The sequence below is a fragment of the Phascolarctos cinereus genome, unplaced genomic scaffold, assembly GCF_003287225.1.
Source record: "Phascolarctos cinereus isolate Bilbo 61053 unplaced genomic scaffold, phaCin_HiC Scaffold_2;HRSCAF=192, whole genome shotgun sequence".
Lineage (NCBI taxonomy): Eukaryota > Metazoa > Chordata > Mammalia > Diprotodontia > Phascolarctidae > Phascolarctos > Phascolarctos cinereus.
In genome coordinates this window covers 91,655,187-91,681,895 of record NW_027555625.1, presented here as the reverse complement: position 1 = coordinate 91,681,895, position 26,709 = coordinate 91,655,187, and the positions used below count along the sequence as shown (strand labels likewise).

General features: G+C 37.3%; 1 protein-coding gene across 3 annotated transcripts in view; it reads left to right on the top strand.

Moving 5' to 3' along the window:
* Positions 1 to 26,709, top strand: part of SRBD1 (S1 RNA binding domain 1) — a 319,328-nt gene that overhangs the window by 9,860 nt on the left and 282,759 nt on the right. For all 3 annotated transcript variants that reach the window (XM_021001269.2, XM_021001268.2, XM_021001267.2), the window contains exons 5-8: positions 1,425 to 1,814; positions 11,630 to 11,796; positions 20,610 to 20,727; positions 24,042 to 24,180. In XM_021001269.2, coding sequence (XP_020856928.1) covers positions 1,425 to 1,814; positions 11,630 to 11,796; positions 20,610 to 20,727; positions 24,042 to 24,180 — 814 coding nt within the window. The remainder of the gene's footprint in view (positions 1 to 1,424; positions 1,815 to 11,629; positions 11,797 to 20,609; positions 20,728 to 24,041; positions 24,181 to 26,709) is intronic.

Genomic DNA, 26,709 nt, shown 5'->3' with positions numbered 1-26,709 from the left:
GGTGGTGGGAGCACCAAATCCCCGTGCAGAGGGGCCTGAGTGGAGAGTGCACTGTACTGTACAGTAAAGTTACCATAAGGTGTTTTTTGAAATGTACATTTCTTTCAGAATTCTTTACAGAAAGTCATATTTGTAATGGGAATTTGTGTAAAGTGAGAACTGTCTGTGTTGAGGATAGAATAAAAAGATATTAACTTAAACTATAATAATTATAGGTTTCATTTATATGATACTCTTAAGGTTTGTAAGTGCTTTACATGCATAATCTCACATTTGAGCCATACAATACCTTGTGAGGAGGGTGTTATTTTCATTTTACAATCGAGAAGACTCTGTTCAGGTTCAGTGACTTACTCAAAGTCTCACAGCTATTAATTATCTTAGGGGATTCCAACTAAGTCTCCCTGATTCCAATTCTAGTATTCTTTCCACCATGCCATAATGCCTCTATAGCATGACAGATAAATGGAAGAAATTCTTGACAGTAAAGTCTATTAAAGACAATAATACATTGGGAGGTGCAGGGGAGTGGTGCAATGAATTTTTGGAAAGGCTTTAAAATTAGTTTTGATTTCTGTATTTCTGCAATAGTTTGGTTGTCTAAAAGTCTAAGGGATGGATTCAGGGTCTCAGGTTCTTTATACACATAGGCTTATGAAAATGTCAAAGACTTTCAATTTTTAATTGTGCTTTAATTATTTAGTTTGTATTATTTAGCAGCTTATTTCTGGCTGGATCACCCATAATTTTGGAAGCTTAGCTCATTTGTTTATTCAGTAGGTGTTTATGGAACCACTACCATGTGCGTAAGAAAGAAGGGTAATCTTAAATCAGGCAATGTTGTCACTTGTGAACACCTGTTAAAGAGTTTGATTCTGCAGTGGGGAGGTTGGAGCGTTGTTTGAAATTTAGTTTTTAATTTCATTTATGTATGCTATTCCTACCCTCCCCCTAGTCTTGTTGTTGAACTGAATTTTATTCAGTGCCTTTACAGTGACATAGAGAGTTCCTTTGACTGCATTTTGTCAGTGATTTGTATACCATAAACTTTTGGGAGAAGATGTGGGAAAAGATGGTGTTGATACATATTTGAAATTTATCAAAATGAAATAGACACAGTGGATTTTATTTATTTGCATTGCCCTTTTTGGGGGTGAAATTTAGACTGAACACAGATGCTTTTTCAGGTTGACCATTGTACTTTCAGGGAAGGTTGGGTTTTACAGAGTCGTGAGCTGGTTAGATCTTTTAACTGCATGAAGGTTGAAACCATGTCCGTTCTTTACTTTACTCTAATGCTTCTGCTTGCCTCACTGCTGTGTGCCCTGAGGACACACAATAAAAACTTTTTAGTTGAATTTAAAGGCTTTGGGGAATTGGCTTTGATATTGTTTTAATCTCATGTTCACTTGATGGTTTGACAGAATAGCTCTGTGCTTATTGATGATGTTTCGGAAGACAGCAAAGATGAACTCAAAGTGTTGCAGAAGCAGAAAACTACGACTAGCACACGGAAGAGAGTATCTAATAAGCCTCGAACGCAGAAGGCCAAAAAACTGAAAGTTGATGAGGTGATCTGCAGAACTGACAACGTAGATGGTGGTGGTGGCAGTGGCATCGAGATACCATCAACAAGCACTATGCAGAGAGGAAGCAGCATAAAGAAGAGAGAAGATGAAGAGGACCTTACATTTGGTGAACCCCCTTTAAAGAAAATAAAATCTACACTGTTTCCTCAGGGACAGCCTGTCAGAACTGCAGGAAATGTCGGCAAAGTTAAGGAGGAGTTGGAAATGAACTGGGACATGGTACAGGTATGAAATTAGCTTTTTCTTTCTACTTCTTCTAATTGCTCTCTTTGAGAAAGGGAATGCTTTCAGGATGCTGAGGAAAGGCCCTAACAATCCCAGTAACAATAGCGTATTCCATAAATAACATAACATTTTTCCATATAACACATATAGTCCAACATACCATTTCTTGTTGAGTCTCTAGAGAGAAAAATCACTGTTTCTTAATGCAGTAGTACCCTCCTTTAAAATATGGACTTTAAATAGATAATTTAGGAGGTGATTATTCTCATTACAAAAATATTCATCTAGGGCTCCTGTTTATAGTAACTCCCTGATTCATTTAAATGTTTATTTCCAGATCATGAACTACTTGTCAATGACAAAGGGCAGAGAAACTTTAAACTTAAAAGTATTAGAAGCTACTGCCTAGCTACTGAAAATCAGGAATGAAGATGAAGTACCTCTCAAGTTATAATATAGTTCAATGGGAAGATAGGAGACAATTGATAAAAATTAGACTTATTGGCAGCTTTTCAGGTATATGTATCTTATATGTATATAGCTTTTCATATATATATCTATATATATATATCTATCTATCTGTATGCATATAGATATGTATGCAATTACACACAAATGTGCTATTCCACGAGCTCTGCTGGAGTTGTACTCTGTTTCAGTGTGTGTGAAGGTGATTCTTGAAGGTTATGATAGTAGAGGGTGACTGACCTCTGGCAGGACCATGCATGCTAGAAAGCCCTGAAGCACGGCCCTTTGGCAGTTGGCTGACTGTGTTGTCTGTCTGTTATCTGGGAATCAATTTCAGTAAGGAAAGTGTGAAGGGGCCCATCACCAGAAGAGTGGTTAGTATGTGATGGTTTTTTTTTTCCCTCACAGCTCCTCCTGAAGACTACTTGCTAAGGTTTGAAGAGGGGAGGTATTCTCACTGATGAAACTTTATGAATCTGTTGAGGTATTGAGTTATCACATAAAATGAAGTGCAGTTGTACTGCTGCCTTTCTATACTTTAGCACATTGTCTTCATGAATTACTATGGCTGAAAAATCAAAACCTGCAAGTTTCCCTCATGTATTATTTTGACCCAAGGAGACCCCCACGATCCTGTAGCTTCTTCCTGTTCTTCTTTAGCTAGAGATTAGCCAGAGAGAAATAACAGAATTTACTAGTGTTTTATAGCTCTTTGTTTGGAACAGCTGGGTGGCATAGCTATATTATTAAAGAACTCATTCATGTTCTGTGATAACATTTTGATATATTAGTAATACAATCAATTCTTGATTATATGTACCATCAGAGGGGACTAGAGGCACAGAATAGCTATCGACGATTTTTTTATAGGTGGTTAATACTCAGGTTCCACTATTAAAATCTTACTCAAAGATTCACTGTGGTGTGGAGGTGACCAGCACAACCCAGACTCTAGCAGGTCTGTCGAACCAAGCTTGTGGGTCTGGTAGTGAAATATGCTTCTGACATCTAAGGACCGTTTTAGCTAAGGCAAGAAAGGCTGACCTTAAGATGAATTATCGGGCAATGATTTTAACTCATGGAGACAATGTGCTAAAACTTGGAGAGGTTTTAATTTTAGGTGGTGGAGGGAATACTTTTCTTGGCAAAACTGTAGGTCTTTTGAAGTGTTCAAGTAATCTTTAAGTTAGTTGGTATTTCCTGAATACAGAGAGGAAGATACAGGGGGGAAATTGGCATAAATGTGCACTGGGTAGTGGGAAAACCTGTCAAAGGTTGAAAATGGAATAGTCTAGGGCTGTACTTAACTATTTAGTTCTGTATTCACTGTGTGTGTGTGTGTGTGTGTGTGTGTGTGTGTGTTTGTGTTTGTGTCTGTCTGTCTGTCCACTCTTCAAGAAGCAACTAGGTGGCACTATCACCTAATGGATAGAGGACTAGGCCTGGAGTCAGGAAGACCCGAGTTCAGATGTGGCCTCAGACTCATACTAGCCATGGGATCTTGGGCAAGTCACATCATCTCCATTTGCCTCAGTTTTTTTAATCTATAAAATGGGGATAATAATAGCACCTACTCATAGGGTTATTATGAGGATCAAATGAGATAATAATTGTAAAGCATTTGGTAAGTGCTATATAAATGTTAGCTGTTATTGCTCGGTACTCTATTGTTCTAATCTTGTACAACTTCATTTAGGAAGCCAGTGTTTAGAATTGTAGGACTATGGGCTCCGGACATTATCACACCTGAACCTTCTTTCTTGCGAGTGGTTTTTTCTGTTCTTTCTCGGTCTCTTCTATACCCCTCTGCCCTGAACATATCTTTACTGTTGCCATTCATAGAACAATTGGTGAAACTCTTTGGATAATAGATTCCCAAAGAAAAACGGAAAGAGGGAAGGACAAGGAGATTTACAGAGGAGAGCAAAAAGAGAGAAGTGCTACACTGGGCTAAGGGTGTGTGATAGAAGAGAAGCAGAAAAAAAAGAAAAGCAGAGGGACTAAATAAGGAGAAGAGGTCAAAACTTGATTAACCAGGACAAAGAATAAAAATAATATCCTTTGTTGTGATATGTTCTAAATATTTAGTAAAAGTAAATTATAACCCCATTTTAAGGCTCTGGAGCAAAAACTGGTTTTGGGAGGCCCTTCCTCATGGCTATTTTCTGAATATTTGGAACATTTGAGAATTTTAGTCCTTCTTGTCAAATTTGAGCAGATTTTCCTGCCTCCTACAGAATCTTCAAATTGTTTTTCAGTGGTTTCTGGCAGCTGCAGCAATCCCACTCATAGTGAATCTGGACATCCCTTGCTTGAGTTTGGAGAGGTGGTTGCTACAGCTGTCACCTACTCCCAGTGCCCCAGTGGTAACTCTTTAGATTCTAGTTGGTTCACTCTCTCTTTTCAAATAGACTCCCAAAAAATGTCTGGGGAGTTTTAAAGGAAGGACTTAATTAGTTTGTTTTTTTCTTTTGCTGTTGGACTATTCAGAATCTTTCCCTCAGCTCACTTTCTGACAGTAGGCTTTAGCACAGTCCTCAGAAGGAATGAGTATGTGGGTAGATATCTGATCATAAGTATCTAATTGCTCTCCAAACCTATTTTGAGGCATGAGTTAATTTTGGATTTTCTAGTGTTACCTACACCTCTACTTACTTACATTTTTGTAGGCAGTTGGGAGTTACTTGGCTGTTGACACAAATTAACCATCAAGTTAATTGGCGCGCACACACACACACACACACACAGAGTTCCCTTGTACCTTAAGCCTTCTAAACAGAATAATTAGACAAATCTACTACTATGAATGCCATTGGATGACTAGGAACAAGGAACTCATTGCTGTTTCTTACTGCAAGTAATTTTAAAGGCCTTGTCATAGGGAATTCTATGACTAGAAGTTACATGTATCTGAGCAAGATGATCACAGGTTGGCTGGTTGAGTTTTCTTATTAGCTGCAAGCATTTCTTTATGTTAGAAAGTAGAAACACATAATTCTCTTTTGGTACGTTTTTAGTTTCTCATGGAATAGTAGTCAGTAACAACCAATATTTTCAGAACTTGTGTGTGTAATATCTTAGATAACTGCTTGCTTTGAGTTTCGGGGAACACTTATTTGCCTTTTTTTAATCTTTGCTTTTGCTGGTGTAGAGGCAGCCAGTCATTTATTCAGTCCACAAACATTTTTTTGAGAAAGACAAAGCAAAGTCTTTGTTCTCAAGGAGCATGTGATCTGATGGAGAAAACATGAAAACAGCTGTACAAATAATCTATAAATTGGACATAATCACAGAAGAGAAGTACTAGCATTAAAGGGGATCAAAAAAGACTTCTTATGGAAGATTGCATTTTAGTTAGGACTTGAAGGGAGCCAGGGAAACCAGGAGGCAGAGAGAAGGGAGAAAATTCTGACGTGAAGAGAGAGACAATAAAAACGTTTAGTCAGTATCTGGTGTGAGGAGCAGGAGGTAGACCAGTGTCACTGGATCACAGAGTATGTGGATGGGAGCAAGGTGTAAGAAGACTGGAAAGGAGGGAGAGGGCCAGGTATGATGAGTTTTGAAGTCAGACATCTAGGCACCTGTGGGCAGCTATGGGGCACAGTGGATAGAGTGCTGGGCCTGGAGTCAGGAAGACTCATCTTCCTGAGTTCTAATATGGCGTCAGACATTTACTACCTGGGTGACCCACTCCAGTGTCTTTTGCCCCCAAAAAAACCCAAAACCCAAATAGGGTCACAGAGAGTTGGACACGTCCGACAGTTGACTAAACAACAACAAAGCCAAATGGAGGCTTTTATATTTGATCCTGCAGCTAATAGGGGACCACTTGTGTTTATTTGTCATGATCAGATCTGTACATTTTAAGATTGCTTTGACAGTTGAGTGGAAGATGGACTGAAGGAAGGAGAGCTTTGAGGCAGCGAGACCCAGCATAATTTTAAATAGGTAGAATAGCAGGCCTTGGCAACAGATTGGGTATAGGGGTATAGGATGAGATGAGAGAGTGTGAGGAGTTGAAAATGAGAGTCTAGGTTGTGAGCTTGGGTGACTGGAAGGATGGTGACATCCCAGGGGTGGGAATCTTGTGGCCTCGAGGCCGCATGTGACCCTGTAGATCCTCAAGTGTGACCCTTTGAGTCAAAGGGGAATTTGGGCCACATGTGGCCTGGAGGCTGCAGATTCCCCACGCCTGCTAGATGGTAATAGAAAAGTTAGGGGGGGCAGCTAGGTGGCACACTGGATAGAGCACCGGCCCTGGAGTCTGGAGGACCTATGTTCAAATGTGGCCTGAGACACATAACACTCACTAGCTGTGTGACTCTGGGCAAATCACTTAACCCCAGTTCCCTCACCAAAAAAAAAAAAGTTCGGAAGAATGAAAGAATTTGGGAGGAAAGATGAGTTACAATTTAGACAAGTATTAAGCACCTCCTATGGGCCAGGCACTGTGCTAATTTATAGGTATAAATAATGAAATGATCACCACTTGCAATAAGCTTACATTGTGATTGGTGAGACAAATGTGTAAAAAGAATACACACTGTAATGTAAAGTTAATAAGTACATACGCACAGAGTAGTTAAAAATAAGATTTGAGTGAAATTTGGAAGCAGGAGAGGATTTTGCTGTAGTGGAATGAGAGGAGCAGAGCCACATAATACTTGGTTTTTGTTTGTTCTTTTCTCTTCTGAAGTAACTTTGGGACTGCAGTATTGCAAATGGACACCACAAATTTGTATTAGCTGGATTCTTCCAGGAGAGATAGAGTGAAATAAACGAAACTGGTACTATTTTTAGACTCATGCAGTAGACGGTTATTTTGTTTGTATAAAGTATCTTTTTCCAAGGAAGTTTTAAGATTTTTTTGGGGGGAGGGGCAGTGTTCCAGGATAGAATTAAATGGCTAAATATAATATATATAATACAGAAAACAGGAAGACATTGGCATTAATCCAGTCCTCTGCTCTCTCCAACCTTGATTTTCACCTTAGTGATAGTCTACACTACACAACAGCATCTCATGTATCTGTTCTATCTCTCCACTTACATATTTATTGTTGTTGATCTTCAGTTGTTTCAATCGTGTCCAATTCTTTGTGCCCCCATTTGGAGTTTTTTTGCCATTTCTTTTTCCAGCTTATTTTACAGATGTATAAACTGAAGCAAACTGGCTTAAGTTATTTGCCCAGGGTTACGTAGTTAGCAGGTATCTGAGGCCAGATTTGAACTTATGAAGATGAGTCTTCTTGACTTGAGGGCCAATACTCTTTTCTTTTTTTTTTTTGGTGAGGCAATTGGGGTTAAGTGACTTGCCCAGGGTCACACAGCTAGCGAGTATTATGTGTCTGAGGCTGGATTTGAACTCAGGTCTTCCTGACTTCAGGGCCGGTGCTGTATCCGCTGCACCACCTAGCTGCCCCAAGGGCCAATACTCTTATCCACTGTGGAACTCATATGTCTTCAACAGATTGCTTCTACCACTGCCACTTCTCATTATGACATAAATTTGGGTTTGGAACAGTTTTGTTGGATAGCAGGTGCTATTATTATCCTCGTCTTACAGATGAGGAAACTGAGGCAGACAGAAGTTAAATGACTTGCCTAGGGTAATACAGCTAGTAAGTGTTAGAGACTGGATTTGAATTTAGGTCTTCTTGACTTCAAGCCCAGTGCTGTATCTACTATGCCAAGAGAAAGTCAGCGTTTATAAGTTCCTTCATATTGGCATCTTCTCTATCTTTTTATTTTGTATAGTGCCTTTTATATAATCCTTGAGAATTATTTGTCAGTTAATGAAAGAATGGGGTAGTTCGTTTGTGGAAGCTAGTTCATTTAGCAGATGATCTGGATGAACTGAAGATCTTGAAGAACATGGCTGAATATATGAGCTTGTGCTCTTTAAGAATAGGGCCTCCTTTCCTTATCTTCCATCTCACTTGCTAGGAATTGTGCAAAGAGAAAACTTTGTGAAATGTAACTTGAAAAAATGTAGCTTATCAGTTAATCAGAAGCATGAAATTTGGAATAAAATTGGTGTAGTGTAGATAGAGAGGACACCACTGTTCATATTCCTCTTATTTTCCCCTTATTTCCCTACTTGATAGGGAAGAAGTCTACTAGTGTTGTAAAATGGAGCCTAGCATATTGTTTTCATATTGCTGGTAACACAATAAATATTTATTAATTAATTGATTTGACTTCTTAGCAGAAAAAAAAAACAGCAGACAAACACGAATTGTCCCAAGTTGAGTAAGTTTCAATTAAGAAAATCTAGATAGAATTCAGGGACTCTTAACCTGGGTTTTAGTAACTTGTTTAAAATTTTTATAAACTGTATTTCAATATAATTGGTTTCCTTTGTGATCCTATGTGTTTGATTATTAATTTAAAGACATTTTTCAGGGTGCAGAAATTTTATTAGATGCAAAAAAACCTTTATATGATCTGTCCATTCCCACTACTTATTGCCCTATATCCTCTCGTAAATGTCTAAAATCCTTGAGAAGGTTATCGGTAATCAGTGCCTCCATTTCCTTGCCTCTTACACTCTTAACTCTCTGCAGTCTGGCTTCTGATTGTATCATTCATGTGAAACTTCTCTCTGCAAAGTTAATCAGTGATTTCTTGATCACTAATTTTAATTCCCCCCCCCCCCAATTCTCATCCTTCTTGAACTCTCTGGTACTTTTCTTTCTAGATTTTCATGGTTTTCTTCCAAGCTATCTGATTGTTCCTCCTCATTCTCCTTTGATGGATCTTTTAGGTCATGCCCTGTAATGGTGGGCTTCAAGGATTCTGTTCTGGGCCCTCTTCTCTTCTTCCTCTATGCTATTTTTCTTGTTGATCTCATCAGCTCACAGATTCAATTATCATCTCTCTACTGGTGATTCTTAAATCTACTTATCCTGCCCTAACTTTCTTCCTGACCTCCAGTCTCACATCTCCTACTGTCTATTAGATATCTCCAGCTGGATGCCTTATAGATATCTTAAACTCAGCGTGTCCAAAAGTGAACTAATTTTCTTTCCCTTCAAATATTCCTCTCTTCTACCACTATCCTCTCAGTCACCCAGATGATTCTCAGATGTATTTTTATTCATCCCTAATTTGTCTTCTAACCTCCAATCTCATATTTTGAAATGCCTGTTGGACATCTCAAGCCCGTAGACATCTTAATGTCTGCATGCCCAAAACTTAACTCATTATCTTTTCCCCTAAATCTTTCCCTATTTCTAGTTTTCCTCTGACTGTCTAGGATATCGCCATCCTTCCAGTCTCCCAAGTACGTAACGTACATGTCATCCTCAATTCCTCATTCACTCTTATCCCGTCATGTTTTTCTTGGTGATCTCATCAGCTCCCTTAGATTCAATTATCATCACTCTACTGATGATTGTCAAATCTACTTATCTGTTGCCAAGGCCCATCTTTTCTACCTCCAGAACTTCTCGTATGTATATCCACTTCTCTTCTCTAATGATGCTACCACCTTGGTGCTGGTCCTCCTCCCTTCACACCTGAACTACTGCAAAAGTCTGCTGAGTCTCCTTCAAATCTCTCCTCACTCCAGTCTGTCTTCTACTCAACTGTCAAATTGATCTTAAAATGTGCAGGTCTGGCCATGACAACCCTCCTCTCCCCAATTCCATTAACTCCAGTGGCTCTCTATCATATCCAGCATCAAATATAAAATACTCAATTTGAGTTTACAGCCTATCATAACCTGGCCTTTTCCCTTCTTTCCAGTCTTTTTACACCTTGCTCCCATTCGCATATTCTGTCATCTCGTGACACTCGTCTACTTGCTATTCCTTTCCCAAGATACTACATCTCTTGATTGAGCATTTTCATTGTCTTGTCTCCTCATGCCTGGAATTTTCTCCCTTCTCTCTGCCTCCTGTCTTTCCTGGCTTCCTTAAAGTCCCAGCTAAAGTACAATCTTCCACAAGAGGCCCTTTTTGATCCCCCTTAATGCTAGTGCCTCTCCTCTGTAATTATCTCCAATTTGTATCTTGTTTGTGCCATTAGACTATGCGTTGTATTTTTTTTTTAAACACAGAACTAATTTTATTTGTTAGGTCACCTATGCTTCCCAAAATATCCCCTTTCCTCTTACATTCTTAACTGTCTGCAGTCCGGCTTCTGATTGTATCATTCATGTGAAACTTTTCTCTGCAAAGTTAATAAATGATTTCTTGATTACTAATTTTAATTATTTCCCCCCTCAATTCTCATCCTTTAAAATGGGGATGATAGTGCCTGCCTCTCAAGGCTATTGTGAGAATCAAATGAGATAATATTTGTAAAAACAAAAATAAAAAACCACATAATAGACTATATAAATACTTATTCTCTTCTTTTCCCTTCCTTAGTTGTTGACTTGATCAGACTGCCAGAGTGGTTCACGATATAAAAATAAATTAAGAAACCCAGAGATAGATCATTGATTTGTTTCTCCTGCTTTAGATGTGGTTGCTTTCTGTTATGTGAGATTTAGAAACTATACTAGTGAGGATTTAAAATGCCCAGAATAATGAGATTTCCACGTAGAACCTATAGGGCTCATTTAGCTGTTTATTGTCTGTATACTTTAGAGTTGCTTGTTCATATATATTTTGTGTCTACTTTCCAGTTGATTTATAGCATTGTTGTCTTTGTTAATTTTTGGCATATCTTAAATGTTCATGGTGAAATAATTATTATTTTTGTGCTTTTCCCCCCCTAATTTAACAAGAAATCTTTTTGGAATCAGGCAGGAGGCAGCTAGGCACCTCAGTGGATAAAGCACTGGGGCAAGTCACTTAACCTCCTTCTGCCTTAATCCAGTGGAGAAGGAAATGGCAAACCACTCCAGTATCTTTGCCAAGCAAACCCCATGGACAGCATGGTCCCACGAGGTCGTGAAGAATAGGACACAACCGACTGACTGAACAACAACAACAACAACAACAACAACAACAAAAACGATGGAAAGATGCTTTCATACTTATTTACCTGCTTCTCCCATGTGCACTTATCTCTAAATCTCATTTGTCCTGATGGGATGTTTTTTACAGAGCTCCATGATTTTAAAAATTCCACAAAATACCGTAGATTTGATTTTTTAAAAATAAGCAAACCAGTTTGGAGATTAGTATTGTCTTTGAATATTGTAATTATGCCAGTAATTATGCATATTAATTTAGAGTGTAGGTGGTGTTTCTGTTAAAAAAAAAGACCAAGAAATTTCTAGTAACTACGTATTTGGTCAAAAAAGTAATTTATAAATTATTTTATATTTCATATAAAATAGTTACATTTCAAGATTTTGAAACCTTAAATATCTCTCCTTATATCCATTTTAGGTTTTATCAGAAAGGACTAATATTGAACCTTGGGTATGTGCCAATATCATCTGCCTTTTTAATGATGATAATACAATTCCTTTCATTGCCCGTTACCGAAAAGAGCTCATTAACAATCTTGATGCTGATGCTTTACGAGAAGTACAACAAACCCTCGAGGAGTTGAGGTAAGGAGCCTGTGGAGAGAGTGGGGGTCATGGGTAAATGAGAGGAAGGAGCAGCAGAGAAAGAAATGACGATGTATTTTTGAAATTCCAGGTCTATGTTTCTTGAATGGATATAGCATTAGTATAGTTGGCTTAAGAAGTCCAGGTGCATTCTATTTCAGTCTATGCTTGTCTGAACATACATTCTTGTCATACTCCTCTGTACTTTTTTTGTGCAGCCAATGAGCCGGAGAGAGGAAATTTTCAAGTCCTGATAACTTAACAGTACTGTTTCTTTCTGAGAGTTACCTGAGACCTGGTTTTTCAGATGGGCAGAAGTATGAGTGCCAGCAGGAGATTCAGAGATATCTATTTTGATCCAAAATTCAATTTGATATACAAACTTTTAGATTACATCAAATAATTGTTTCTGTTATATAAAAGCCTTAATGGAAAACATTTTGAAAATGAAGTGGGATAGGATTTATTCTTTCCTTTTTCTTTTGTCTAAAGATTTTTAGCAAATATGTATTTGTGATTAGTATATTCTTATTTTCTTATGCAAATATTATGGAGGTGGCTATTTTGTTCTTGTGTTTTTCCATTTGTTATTAGAAATATTGTTTCTGAATATTGAGGACAGTGATAAGCATTCTTACTGTCCATTAAATATAGTGTTCATGCTGTGGTCTTTATATCAAGAATACTTTACATGCATGATGTAGAATATAATTACATTTTAATTCTAGGATCATAGAATTTAGAGCTGGGAGGGATTTGAGAGACAGTGATCTTATACTTGATCAAAATTTTGATTGCTTCTTGTTCTCCACTTTCAAAAGGTTGGAGTGAATTTATTCTTTTTGTTTTAGAATATTGTTCAGTTTGTTACAACAAATTTTTATTTAGCTTCTGATATGTTTTGGGCACTTGCTGCATGTAAAGATATTAAATGAGGCATAGTCCTAAAAAATGAATTTTTTAGTTTTTTATTAACAATCATTGATTTTTTTCTCCATCTCACCTTTCCCTCCCCCAGTGAGAAAAGAAAAAGAAGAACTCTCATTATAAGTGTGCATAGTCAACCAAAACAGATTCTGGCCTTGGCCATGTTAAAAAAAAAAGTGTCTCATTTTATACCTTGGGTCCATTACCTCTTATAGGTAGCTTGCCTCATCATTTATCAAACTCTAGAAAATTGTTTTGTCATTATATTGATCTTAGTCCTTAAGCTTGCAAAGTTAATTGTCTTTACAGTGTTTCTGTATAAATTGTTTTGTTTCAGCTCATCTCACTCTGCATCAGTTCATTCAAATCTTCAGAAGTTTCTATGAAACTATCCCTTTTGTTGGTTCATAGAGCACAATAGTATTATATTTTTATACTCTAATTTGTTCAGTGATCACCTAATTGATAGACACTTCCTTAGTTTTTAATTCTTTGCTTCTACAAAGAGCGATTATAAATATGTTTGTATATATAGATCATTTTCTTCTTTCTTTTATCTCTTTGGTTTAGAGGACTAGTAGTGACGTTGCTGAATCAAAGAGTATGCAACATTTAGTGCCTTTTTGGTGTTGCTCCGAAACGCTTTCCAGAGTAACTAAATTAATTCTCGGCTTCAGTAACAGTGCATCAGTGTTCTTGTTTCCTGCAGCCCTTCCACTATTTGTCATTTTCCTATTTTGTCAACTTTGCCAGTCTGCCGAGTGTGTGATAGAAGCTTAAAGTTGCTTTGATTTGCATTTCTTTAATTATTAGACACTTAGAACATTCTTTGTTGTAGTAATTCATAGTTTGGATTTCTTCCTTTGAACCTGCCAGTTCGTATCTTTTGGCCATTTATCAATTGAGGGATGGCTCTTATTTCCCTAAAATTGATTCCATTTCTTATGTATTGTGGAAATGTGACCTCTATTGGCGAAGCTTTCTGCAAAGATTTTTTTTTGTCTTAACAGTTACCTGTTTCTCTTCTAATTTTGGTTTTATTTGTGCAAATACTTTAAAATTTCATGTGATCAAAATTGTCCATTTAATTTCCTGTGATCTTCTGTATCCCTTTTTTAGTCATGGACTGTTCCTCTATCCATAGATCAGAAAAGTAATTTCTTCTTTGCTCATCTAATTTGTTTGTGCTGTAACCCTTTATATCTAAGTCATGTATCCATTTGGAGTTTGTCTTTAACTATAGCGTGAGGTATTGTACTAAATTTAATTTCTGCAAAAATGCTTTCTAGTTTTCCTAGTAGTTTGTATTGCATCTTAGCTGATTCTTGCCTTGGTATCTGGGGTGTTTGGACTTAACCCAATATTAGGCTACTGAGTTGGTTTTCTTCCATATGTTGTATTCTATGCTTATTTAAAATGGTATTTTTCTCTTTCTTCCTCATGAGATCTGATGGTAATATGCAAAAATGCAAATGATTTATGTAGATCTATTTTATATCTTGCAACTTTGCAGAAGTTATTGTTTCAATTTTTAGTGACTTTCTAGGGTACTATAACGGCATATTCTCTGCAAAAAGCAATAATTTTTTTCTTCTTTGCCTGTATTTTTTCCTTCAGTTTCTTTTTCTTAGTGCTGTAAGCATTTTTAGTATTATTTTAGGGTGTGTGAGGAAACCAGAAAATGAGTTTGGCTGGACTGTCAAGGGCCAGAGAAGCATTATCGTGTTAGCTAGTCTGTCAACAAGTAATTATTACTATGTGCTGCAGCCACTGTCCTATGTACTAGGGATATAAAGTAAAAAGCAGTCCATCTGCTCGAGGACCTCATGTTGTAATGGGAGAGAGAGCATGTAAATAACTATGCACATAGAAGATATATACAGAAGTAGTGGAAGGCAGATATTCATAATGTGAAAGATGTTAGTGGCTGGAAGAACCAGGGAAAGTCTCTTATAAAAGGTGGGATTTGAGCTGTCCTAAAGGAAGCCAGGGAATCTTGAAAGATGCAAGTCAGAAAGGAGAGCTAGAACTACAGGTTGTAGCCAGATTGAAGGTTTTTTTTTAAGAGGCAGTGGGGGTTAAGTGACTTGCACAGGGTCACACAGCTAGCAAGTGCCTGAGTCCAGATTTGAACTCAGGTCCTCCTGACTCCAGGGCCAGTGCTCTATCCACCGTGCCACCTAGCTGTCTCCCCCAACTCTCCGTGCCCCTCTCTCCCCCCTGTCCCTAGAGTTTTGTATTAGATTCTAGAGGTAATAGGGGACTTTGAATCACATGTTCAGCCCTGTGCTTTCAGAAGGTCACGTTGTCAGCTGAGTGGAGGCTAGATTGGAGACTAAAGAGGCTTGAGGCAGGGAGAGCTCTTAGGAATTTATTGCCAATACGTAAGGCAAGAAGTAATGTGAGATGTGTAGGTAAAAATAACACATTTGATGACTGATTGGATATGTGAGAATAAAGAATCTAGGATGATTTGATGATTGTGAACCCACGTAACTGGAAGGATGATGGTGCTTTTTATAGAAATGTAGAAATTTGGAAGAGGGTGGCTTTAGAGGGAAAGATAACGTGCTCAGTTTTAGGTGTGTTGAGTTTGAGATGCTTGTGGAGTATCCACTTCAAATGGCCATTAGACTGTTGGTGGTGTTGACCTGAAGGTCAGGAGAGAGACTAGGGATGGATATATAGATTTGAGAGTAACATACATAGAGATAACAATTAAACCATCGTAGTTGCTTAAAGTATAGTGAAAGACAAAAGGGGCCAGTAGAAAGTTAGGGTATACCTTTAGTTGAGGGGCATAATATGGATGTTGACCCAGGGAAAGGAACTGAGAAGGAATGGTAGGAGAACTGAGAGAGGGCCCAGTCATGAAAACTGAGGAAGAGAGAAAAGAGAATAACAGGAAGGCACTGGCTAACAAGAGGGAGGAAAAATTTCTGTGTGCCTAAGAGAAACTTGTAAGCTTTGGCTATGTTAGCCTATGGCCAAGTGGTCTACTAACTCTGTATTTTAAAAAAAAATTTAAACAATAATTTAGACTGATAAAGATAAATGCTTAAGAAATACAGAAAGAGCCTTTCCATATAACTCTTCTATAGTCAGCTACAAATGATCCAGAATTAAGACTATTTACACAGGGGAATCTACATGGTTATGAAGCCTTTTCTCTCTCCTTTTTCTTTCTTTTTTTTTTAAGCTTTTATTTAGTATTTTGTTTTTCCCCAGTTACATGTAAAAACAAATTTTTTTTTTTACATTTTGATGAGGCAGTCGGGATTAAGTGTCTGAGGCCGGATTTGAACTCAGATCCTCCTGACTCCAAGGCTGGAGCTCTATCCACTGCGCCACCTAGCTGCCCCTAAAAACAATTTTTAATATTTGTTTTTAAAACTTTGCAGCTCTGTATTTTTTTATTTGAATAGGAAAATATAGAAATTTTTTAATAAGGTATTCTTGTGATGGCATATGCTAGTAGGAACCTCTGCTTGGCATAATTTATGATGATTTTTTAAAATACTGTTGACTAAATAAAAACTTTATTTTCAGGAGATTTGTTTATGAAGATATCACTCTATTAACTGTTCCCTACATAAGTAATGCCTTTGAAATTTTTTTTACATAAAGGGTTTTCTTCTAAGATCTGATGTTATCTTTCGTCATAGAGCAGAATATTCCCTTTACGAATTAGAAAAGCAAATGGCCTTCATAGGTGGGGGAAAAAGCTTTCCTTCTTTCTTTCTTTTTGTTTTTAGCTGAAAAAAGTTAACTTTTTTCTCCTTTGCATTTTATATATTTTTTTGTCTTTTTAGCATTCTAATTTATTATTTTCTTCTTTTTAAAGTTTGAATTCCAAATTCTCTCCCTTCTACCTCCTCCCCCACCCACTGAGAAGTCAAGCAATATGATATCAGTTATACATGTGAAGTCATACAAAACATATTTCCCTATTAGCCATATTTTTTTTTTTAAAGAGCAAGAAAAATAAAGAAAGTGAGAAAACTATATATTAATTTACAATTGGAGTTCATGAGTTCTCTCTCTGGAGGTGGATATAGTATTTTTTCATCATGCATCCTATAGAATTGTCTTGGATCACTGTATTGGTCAGAGTAGCCAAGTCTTCCTTCCCTTCCCTTCCCTGCCCTCCCTTCCCCTCCCCTCCCCAAATCATCCCTTATTGTTTCTTGTAGCACAGTAGTATTCTATCACAATCATGTACTATAACTTTTTCAGCCATTTCCCAATTGGTGGGCATCCCCTAAATTTCCAGTTCTTCTCTACCACAAAAAGAACAGCTGAAAATATTTTTGTACATATAGGTAGATCCTTTTCCTTTTTCTTTGATCTCTTGGGGATACAGACTTAGTAGTTATATTGCTCAGTCAAAGGGTATGCACAGTTTTATAGCCCTTTTTTGCATAGTTCCAAATTGTTCCCAAGAATGGTTTGACCAATTCACTACTCCACTGTTAGTTCATTGGTGTACCTAATTTTCTTTCATCCCCTTCAGCATGTATCTCAGAGTTGTTTTAATTTTCATTTCTCTGATTAATAGTGATTTAGAGCATTTCTTCACGTGACTTCTAGATAGCTTTGGTTTCTTCATCTGAAAACTGCCTGTTCATATCCTTTGACCATTTATCAATTGAGGAATGAATTGTATTCTTTTACATTTGATGCAGTTATCTAAATTTCTAAGAAATTAGTCCTTTATCAGAGAAACTTGCTGTAAACATTTTTTTAGCATAATGCAGTTTCCCTGATCGTCTCTTTTAATTAAGTCTGTTTTTACTTCTGCCTTGTCTGAAATCTTGATTGCTACCCCTTCCTTTTTTAATTTTAGCTGAAGCATATTAGATTCTGCTCCAACCCGTTATTTTAACTCTGTGTGAGTTTTTGTTTCAAGTGTATTTCTTGTAAACAACATATTGTTGGATTCTGGTTTCTAATCCATTTTGCTATCAGCTTCCATTTTATTGGTTAGTTCATCCCATTCACAGTTATGATAACTATGTCTTTCCCTTCATTTGATTTTCTTCTGTTTCTTTTTTTTCCTCTTTTATCCTCTTCTTCCTCAAAATTCTGTTTTGCTTCTAACCACTGTGTCCCTTAATCTGCCCTCCCTTTTATCATTCCCTCCTCCTTTCTGTTTTCTCCTTTCCCTACTATTTCCGTATTGGGTAAGTTAGATTTATATACACAACTGAATGTACATATGTATTTTCTTCTTTGAACCAATTCTGATGATAGTGAGGTTCAAGCATTGCCCGCCATTTCTTATCCATGTCTTTCCCCTCTCCTGTAAAAGCTCTTCCTTGAGTTCTTCTTTTATGTGAGAAAATTTTCCGCATTCTACTTCTTCTTTTACTAGTCTCTCAGTGCATCCTTCTTTGTTACCTCTTTATTTTTTTGGAGATCATTCCACCATAATTAACTCACATCTATGCCTTCTGTCTATGTAAACTCCTTTGGATTACCCTTATAATAAAAGTTCTTATGAGTTAATTGTACCTTCTTCCCATATAGGAATGTAAACAGTTTAGCTCTGTAGTGACTCTTATGATTACTATTTCATGTTTACCTTTTTATGCCTTTTATGTCAGATTTTCTATTCAATTCTGGTCTTTTCATCAGGAAGCCTTGAAAGTGCTCTATTTTATTAACTGTCTTTTTTTCCCCTTGAAGTATTATACTCAGTTTTTCTGGATAGGTGATTCTTGGTTGTAATCCTAGCTCCTTTGCCTTTTGGAATATCATATTTGAAGCCCTCCACTCCTTTAATGTGGAAGCTGCTAAATTTTGTGTGTGATCCTGACTGTGGCTCCATAATGTTTGAATTGTTTCTTTCTGGCTGCTTGAATTATTTTGTCTTTGACCTGCGAGGTCTGGAATTTGGCTGTAATATTCTTGGGAGTTTTCATTTTGGGGGTAATAGATGGATTCTTTCAATTTCTATTTTACTCTTTGCATCTAAGATATTGGGGCAGGTTTCCCTGATAAATTTTTGAAATATGTTGTCCAGGCTCTTTGATCGTGGATTTCAGTCTAGTACTTCTTAAATTATTTCTCCTGTCTTTATTTTCCAGGTCAATTGTTTTTCCAGTGATCTATTTCACTTTTTTTCCTATTTTTTCATTCTTTCGACTTTCTTTGATTGTTTCTTGATGTCTTCTGGAGTCATTAGCTTGCACTTGACCAGTTCTGATTTTTAAAGAATTATTTTCTTGAGTGATATTTTCTACTTCTTTTTCCATTTAGCCAATTCTGCTTTTTCAAGAAGTTCTTCTCTTAAGTGGATTTTCATGCCTTTTACCACTAGGCCAATCTTGTTTTTTTGTGCCTCTTTGACCAAGCTGTTAATTCTTTTTTATTTTATTTTATTTTTTGCATCACTTTCATTTCTTTTCCCAGTTTTTCCTCTACGCTTTTAATCTTTCTTCAGCTCTTCCAGGAATTCTTGTTGGGCTTAGGTCCAATTAGCATTTTTCTTTTAGGCTTTGTAGCTGTTTTTCCAACAGTTTTCTTCTAAGTTTATGTCTTGTACTCAAAGTGTAGTACTTTTTGTAGTCAAATTAATTTTTTTTGTTGTTTGCTCATTTTTCCAGCCTATTTTTTTGCCTTTGAACTTTGTTAAAAATTGCATTCTGCTTACTGGGATGGAGTGGGTGGGGAGGCACAGTCCCAAGCTTCAGTCTTTTTTGTTCTACTGTTTTCAGAGCTAGTTCTGGGGAGCTATAAGTTTTGGGTGTCTCCAGGGTGGTGTGATTCTGGGAGAGGTGTAGTCCTCGCTCTGCTGGTTTGTACTCTGCTCTTTAGCCAGGAAGGGCTCCTGGGCACTTTCAGCCACAGGTACTAGTGGTCTTTTCGCCTTAGAACTGTGATCAGGCCCTCTGCCCTCTTGTAATGGACTTCCAGCTCTCCTCTCCACCCTGGATCTGCAAGTCAGAACCGTGTATGGGTAACACAGTTGCCAATCCGTGTCCAGCTCTACCCGGTGACAGTAAAGGTTCCCCCTGTGATCTCTTTCTGACCAGTTATCCAAGCTCCTTACTTACTGGGCTGAGAGCTTCCAAAGTTGCTGCAGTAGCAGTTGTTGCTGCTGTCACATATGTGGGCTCTGGACAGTTATCCATCCTGGTATCTCAGACTAATTTTGCCAACCTCTTAAGTTTTCTTAGGCTGGAAAAACTTCTCACCCTGACTTTTTATTGATTCTGCTGCTCTAAAATTTGATTTGAGGTGTTATTTTAAAGTTGTTTGGAGGGCAATGTTGGGAGAGTTTAGCTGGGTGACTGCCTCTAATCTACCATCTTGGTTCTGCCTCCTCTCCCTTCAATTTTTTGTTTCAAATTTTAAAGGAAGCTTCTTTTCAAGGCTCTTCTGGTTCTCTTTAGAGCCTGTCTTCATAACTGTATAATGGCACCTCATCGAGAAGAACCTCTCAAATCTATTTGACTTTCAGGGGTCCTAGAAGGAAGGGGAACAGAAGGTACAGGCTGTGCCCTTTGGGCAGAAACAGTCTTTGTATATACACTGTCTTATTCTCCTTAACATGATGCTTGCTCCTGCTTTTGATCTTTATAAACTTGGACTCCTTCTGTTGTTTTTAATGATCCATGTTTAGAACATTGCCTGTTACCCTGGCAGTGCCATTGTTAACATAGTGTTAAGAAAAAGTAGCTCGAAAGAAGGCAATTTGGGATGGAGAAATACTGTAGGAAGAGTGTATATTTAGGCAAATCACGCAGGGACCCAGGCCCCTCAACTTTCCAATAAACCCCATCAGGAATTAAGTATGCTGACAACAAGGATTTACAAACAAAAACAAAACAAAAGTTATTGGAATATATGGTTATTGTGTAATAAATAGTTTTCATTTTTAGGACTGTTGCAAAGAAGACTCATGCCACTATCCAGAAGATTAAAAAGGAAGGGAAACTATCAGAATCCTTGTTAACAGCCTTGTTAAATTGTAGAACTTTAGAAGAATTAGACCATGTGGTAAGAAATTCTTTGTTTCTGTTTCTTGCTTAAGAAGTAACTGCTTTTGTTGGGAATGTGCTTAAAGGAAACTCATAATACCAAATCCAGTCTCTGGGAATTGATCTCTTGGTATTTAATGGAAGGCCTGAAATAACAAACTGGTTCTTTCCTCAAATTCAGGCCAGCTTTTTATTTTTGAATTTTTGATTAAGAAGGAACAGAAATTATGGCATGTTAGTGAAAGAAGAGACTTTAGAGATTATAGAATCTAACCTCTCATTTTATAGACTGAAATTCAGATTCTTCAGACATTTGTTAATTGCCTACAATCTGCAAGATTCTGTACAATATGCTCAGGTTGAATAGGTGACTACCACATGGAGGCAAATGTGGAGAATTATAACGCACATTTTTATAGTCCTTCAGAATTCTGGAGGCACTTTTTTCACAGTAGATTTGTGAAGAAGGTAGTTCAGATATTAAGATGTTCATATTTCAGATGAGAAAACTAAAGCTCAGAGCGGCTAAATAACTTTCCCATAGTAACATTGTTTGGTGGTAGAGATGGGATTAGATCCCTATTCTTTTTAAAATAGACACACATACACATGTACATACCCCGTGTGTGTGTGTGTGTGTGTGTGTGTGTGTGTGTGTGTGTATTTCATGACCATGAGCAAAAAGTGATATAAAGTTAGAAAATAAGAGGTGAAATCTTACCCAGGCTCTATAATCGTTAAAAAGGCAGAACCCAAAGAATTAAGAAATAACAAAAAAGAAAATAAGATGTCTCTGTTCTATTTATTCTTTCTGGCCTTCAAAATTCTGCCACTTTTGATTCTCTTTTCTTTATTTTATTCTTTAAAAAAAAGTACACGTTTGTGTGTGTGTGTGTGTGTGTGTGTGTGTGTGTGTGTGTGTGTGTGTGTGTATTGTTCTATAGTGATACAATTCTGGTTATTCTGTAGACTGTAGTTCTTTTAACTTTTATTCTTGTACTCTTTCCATTACACCATTTCAATACAACTTCCAACATAATTTTCTCCATAGAGTGGGTAAAAGTATAGACAGAACTAGGAGAACTTCCATCTTTAGAATGAAGCTTTGGAAATGAGATTGCAATACACCTTTTTGAATGTCTGAGATGTCTTTCTGAATTGGGACATATAAGAGGGTTTGGTTTCTAGGCCCTTCAGTCAGCTGCTCATACAACATTCTAGAATCATTAGACAGCAGTAGGTCCATCTGGCCTGTCCTATTCATTTTATTCCCACTTGTATTTCCCAATATCCTTTGGAATCCCACTACTGAGGAAAGAACTCTGCCCTTAGTTTCAAAAGTTTTGGGTTCTAATCCAAACTTTTGGTTGTGTTAATGAGTGAATCACTTAACCTTTCTTAATCACAATACACTTAATTGTAAATTGAAATAGTAATACTGGTACTATCTACCTTATAGGGTTATTGTTAGGATCTGGATCGAATGAAGTGTTAAGCTAAATCATAAAGCAGTGGGGTAATAGCCCTTGAGGATAGAGACTATTTTCATTTTTGTTTTTTTTATTGCTGGTTTCCAGCACAGTACCTGGCACATACAAATATTGTTCAATTGAAATGAATTATAAATAATTACATTATCCTATCGCTTCCCAGCTGTTCCTTATATCATCTTCTTACCTTCCCATCTTGCCTGGTTTAGAGAACAAATTCTTTACTTGCAGAAACATACTTGGAGTCTTTAGAAAATCAAATGAAGTGAAAATTATGTTAGAGATGGTAGGTTTTTGATTCCTTTTTTTTTTTTATTTCTGGCACTTGATTTTCTGCCTAGTTTTCGACTGTCCGGCTTTGATTAGGTCCAATGATAGGTTTGGTTCAGGTTGTGGCCCAGTGCAGATTTGGGGGGTTGATTAGAGCCAAACTTATTTTATCTTGGTTACTTTTGGACTGGTGTTAACGAGAAAGGGGGCATCAGGAAGCCAGTTTATTTATGTAATGAATAATAGGACAGATGAAGCCTTACTAAGGCTTTGAAGGATTAAACAGGGAGTTCTAGCTGCCTTGTTTGTTATTTTGGCAGTGCATTTATCCTTACTGCAGATAAATGGCTTTTATGAAAGATAAGCCTTTGTTTAATATTTACTGTGGGATAATCAAGGTGGCACAGTGGATAGAACACCGGGCCTGGAGTCAGGAAAACCTGAGTTAAAATCTGGCCTCAGACACTAGCTGTGTGACCACAGGCAAGTCACTTAATCTGGTTTGCCTCAGTTTCCTTATCTGTAGAAAGAGCTGGAAAAGGACATAGCAAACCACTCCAGTTTCTTTGTTAACACAATCCCAACAACCTGTCAGACGTGATGGGTCATTTTTATGTCCTGTGCTCTTGGTAACACTTTGACCTGTCTTAGGTTGTGTGCTTCCAGAGGACAGAGATGCAGTATGTACCTTATTTTGTGCAAAGCCTAGCACAACTCTGTGTACAAATAAGAACTAATAAATGATTCTTCATGATGAAAGCAACATGTAGCTCTTGTTTATTGCTAGAAAAACAAGCTAGCAGAATCAACTACATTTTTTGACACAAATTTCAAGTGGCTTTTGAATTTTCAAGGCAGAGGTGAAGAAATCATAAGGTTGTATCATTAAGGGAAACAACTGTTCATACAGCTTAGGTGTGTGGAAGAAGACCATTGGCTTTGCTGCTTTCTAGCAGACTTTTGATAGAACGTGTTAGGGGAATATGTAGGAAGTATCAGTGTTGATTAGTAAGGGATAATATATAGGCAATTCTCATTTGAAATGAGGATTAGGGATGACATGACTACATTAAACATGTGTAATTTGAAAACCTTGTTTGAATTATTAACTTCAACCTTCTCTACTTGACACTTTTTTTACCTTCAGGATTAACATTAAGTAACGTTTTCTAGAATTTCTTCTCTTTCCTTCATCTCTGCCAGACTTATTAAGAAATTAACAAATTGAAAGGACACAAGTCAAGGAACAGGAAGGAGAAGGCGTAAGAAGGAGTCTATGAAAAATCCAGAAACTGAAGAGTTTCTTGAAAATTGAGATTTGTTTTTTTTTTTACACGCTAGCCCTCAGAGGGAAAAGACAACAGTTTTATCCTTGCCTCAAATTGCCACTTTTATCAGTTAACATTTATTATATAACCTGTTTGAAAAAAGAGTATGGGGAGAGGAAAGGGCAGTTAAGGCTTCTCTAGGTGGAATATTTATTATGATCATCCTTAATTTTGATGAATAATTCAAGTTTTTGCTTCTTTTAACATAGAGTGGTAAGGTATGTTTTCTCATCTTCCCTTTGTAGTCAGCCCCATATAAAACTGGGAGCAAAGGTACCAAGGCTCAAAGAGCCAAACAACTGGGGTTAGAAGGAGCAGCAAAGGCACTACTTGAAAATCCAGGGACACTTAATCTGTTGTCCTTTGTGAAGCCCAGTGTGAAAGGTAAGTGTGGTATACCACATTGTGACTTGGAATACATATTATGCATAGAAATCAATTTTATCAATATCATAAGTATCATAAGTTTACTTGTAAAGTATAACTCCCTCCCCCCCATTTGTTCTCCATCACTTTTTTTGGGAGAGATGGGCAATGGGGTTAAGTGACTTGCCCAGGGTCACACAGCTAGTAAGTATTATGCGTCTGAGGCCAAATTTGAACTCAGGTCCTCCTTAATCCAGGGCTGGTGCTCTATCCACTGCTCCACTTAGCTGCCCCCTGTTCTCCATCACTTTGAATAAAAGAGAAGAAAGTGACATAGAAAAGCCCTTGGAAAATGAGATCTCTTGTGCACTCGTGCACACACACAGAAACTCTGTACAATTGTAAGATTAAACAATCTGAGAAGATGGTTCTGGTCCAGTGGTTTAATTCCTTAGGAAGTTCCAGTGTCAAGTTCCAATTACAGTTCCAACTACAAGTGTGTAGAGGGTAGCCTGATAACAAAATGCCAGTATTCTGTGTTGAACCTTTTAGAAGGTAAACACAGACTGATTTTTCTTTGGCCTCTGGCAGTTTAAACTTGATAAAATGTTTTCTATTTGTGTATAAATACATACACATTGTCTTTTTTTGGAGCAGGGGAAGAGAAATACAATTAAATGATGAAAAGACAAAGCAGAATTGTTTGAATTTGGGATGAGAAGGAAAGACAGAATTTGAATTTACTTATTTTTATGATCATCTTAATTTCAAGCTCACTACAGTTTTCCAGCAAGTTGGAACATTTAATTAATCATTTTTCCTGCAGTATAGTTACTGTCAGGTAATTGTGCCCATGATAATTGAGCCTAGAAGTGATAGTGCATGACCTGGCATTAAGAGTTATCTGCCCTGAGCAGAGTGATCTCTATCAAGGCTGGGCATTTATTTTCAGTACTGAATGCTGGAAGTTTTAAATATTCATAATTTTATCCTCTTTTATTTTTTTCTTCTCATAGTCTAATAAGCTTGAGTATGTTTTGCCTTTTCTGCTCTCTAAAGTACTTTGTTTTATAAATTATGTCCCCAGTAGTTAGGTTTTGTGTAATCCTATTTCCTTAAGTTGACATTGTTAGGGAGACACTATTGTTAGGCATTGATATTGTTAGGCATGTGATGATGTTATGATTTATTGGTAAGTGGGTACACAGAATAGTTATAATAATAGCAGTATAAATCCTGGCCTAATACAGCTCTACTTGTCTTCTTCCCCCCCCCCCCCATTTCCAATTAGAAATATAGAGGGGTTGATAATGATAGTCTAAAACCAAGAGAAATAAAGTCTCAATGGAAAGGTTCTTATCCTCACTCCTACCCTGATTCTTTATGCATTTTCTCTCATATAATCAACTACCTTTTCAATGCTATATTGTTTTGACCTTATTCTTGAATATGTAGGAAACAAATTTCATTGGTTTTTCAAGTAGGGGAAGACATAACTGACCATGAGCAAAGTGGGATGAGATCCATCTGACCGGCATTATATTTCTACAGAAATCCCATACCCTTTTCTCCCCTCCCCACCACCAGTGGCTCTTTCTGAATTCTTTGGTGTCCATTCAAAGAAACGCCGTGCGTGGACATCTTTGTAAGGGACAACCTTGTGTAAATGAATTTTTTGAAAGGCCTCTCAAAGTTTCTCTCTTCTCTTATTTCTCTCCTAAAACATATTTAGCCATGTCTTCATGGCAGTGTACTTGGTAGTTGAGTGGATAGCTTGAGAAAGTTAGTTACTAGGACAAGAGATTGTATTTTTTATTTTTTAGAAATTCTTACTTCCTTAGCTTTGGATTTCTTGTAGGTCTTGTTTTATCCAGGTGCCAAGCTTTTAGGCTCTTGAGGAATTGTTTGGTTACATTAAGCTCGAGCTAGAGCAGAGGGTTTCAAATATGAGCCCCCTCACATTGGGATCCTCTGAAAACTAAGATGTTTTGCTATAATGGGTACAAGAAAGCCTCAGAGTTCCTACTTTCCTTTTTCTGCCATCATTTTTGTTGTGTCTGTGAGTTCCTCATTAAACTTTACTTAAAGATAACTTTTAGAGTAGTTCTCCTCATAAGCTCACATGTGAGGTGTTTGAACCTCAAGAAATGGGCAAACAATGAATGGTTTTTCTAGATGGTCATCATGTAGCCTGGGGAATTCTCCATTAATGTATTAGAAGTAGTTATCTCATTGTATCAGGAGAGCTTGCTTTTTCATGGACCTAAAAAAGGACAGAGTAGGAGCATTAGTTCAAGGTTCCAACTTTTAGTCAGGTATTGTCTTTCTCACAGACTCCCTGCTATTTTCTGATCTTCCCAGTACTTGTCCTCTGGATCACTTGTGGGAGGAAGGAGGTTGATGGTATCATGTGTACACTTTTGTGAGATTGAAGAGCTGGAGTCCAGAGAAGAAAGAAAAGTTGGTTAAGGTCACAAAATAATTAGGCGGGGTGCTCTGGGCCTAAGAATTCTTTCTGAGCTGAGATTCTGGTCAACATGACTCGAG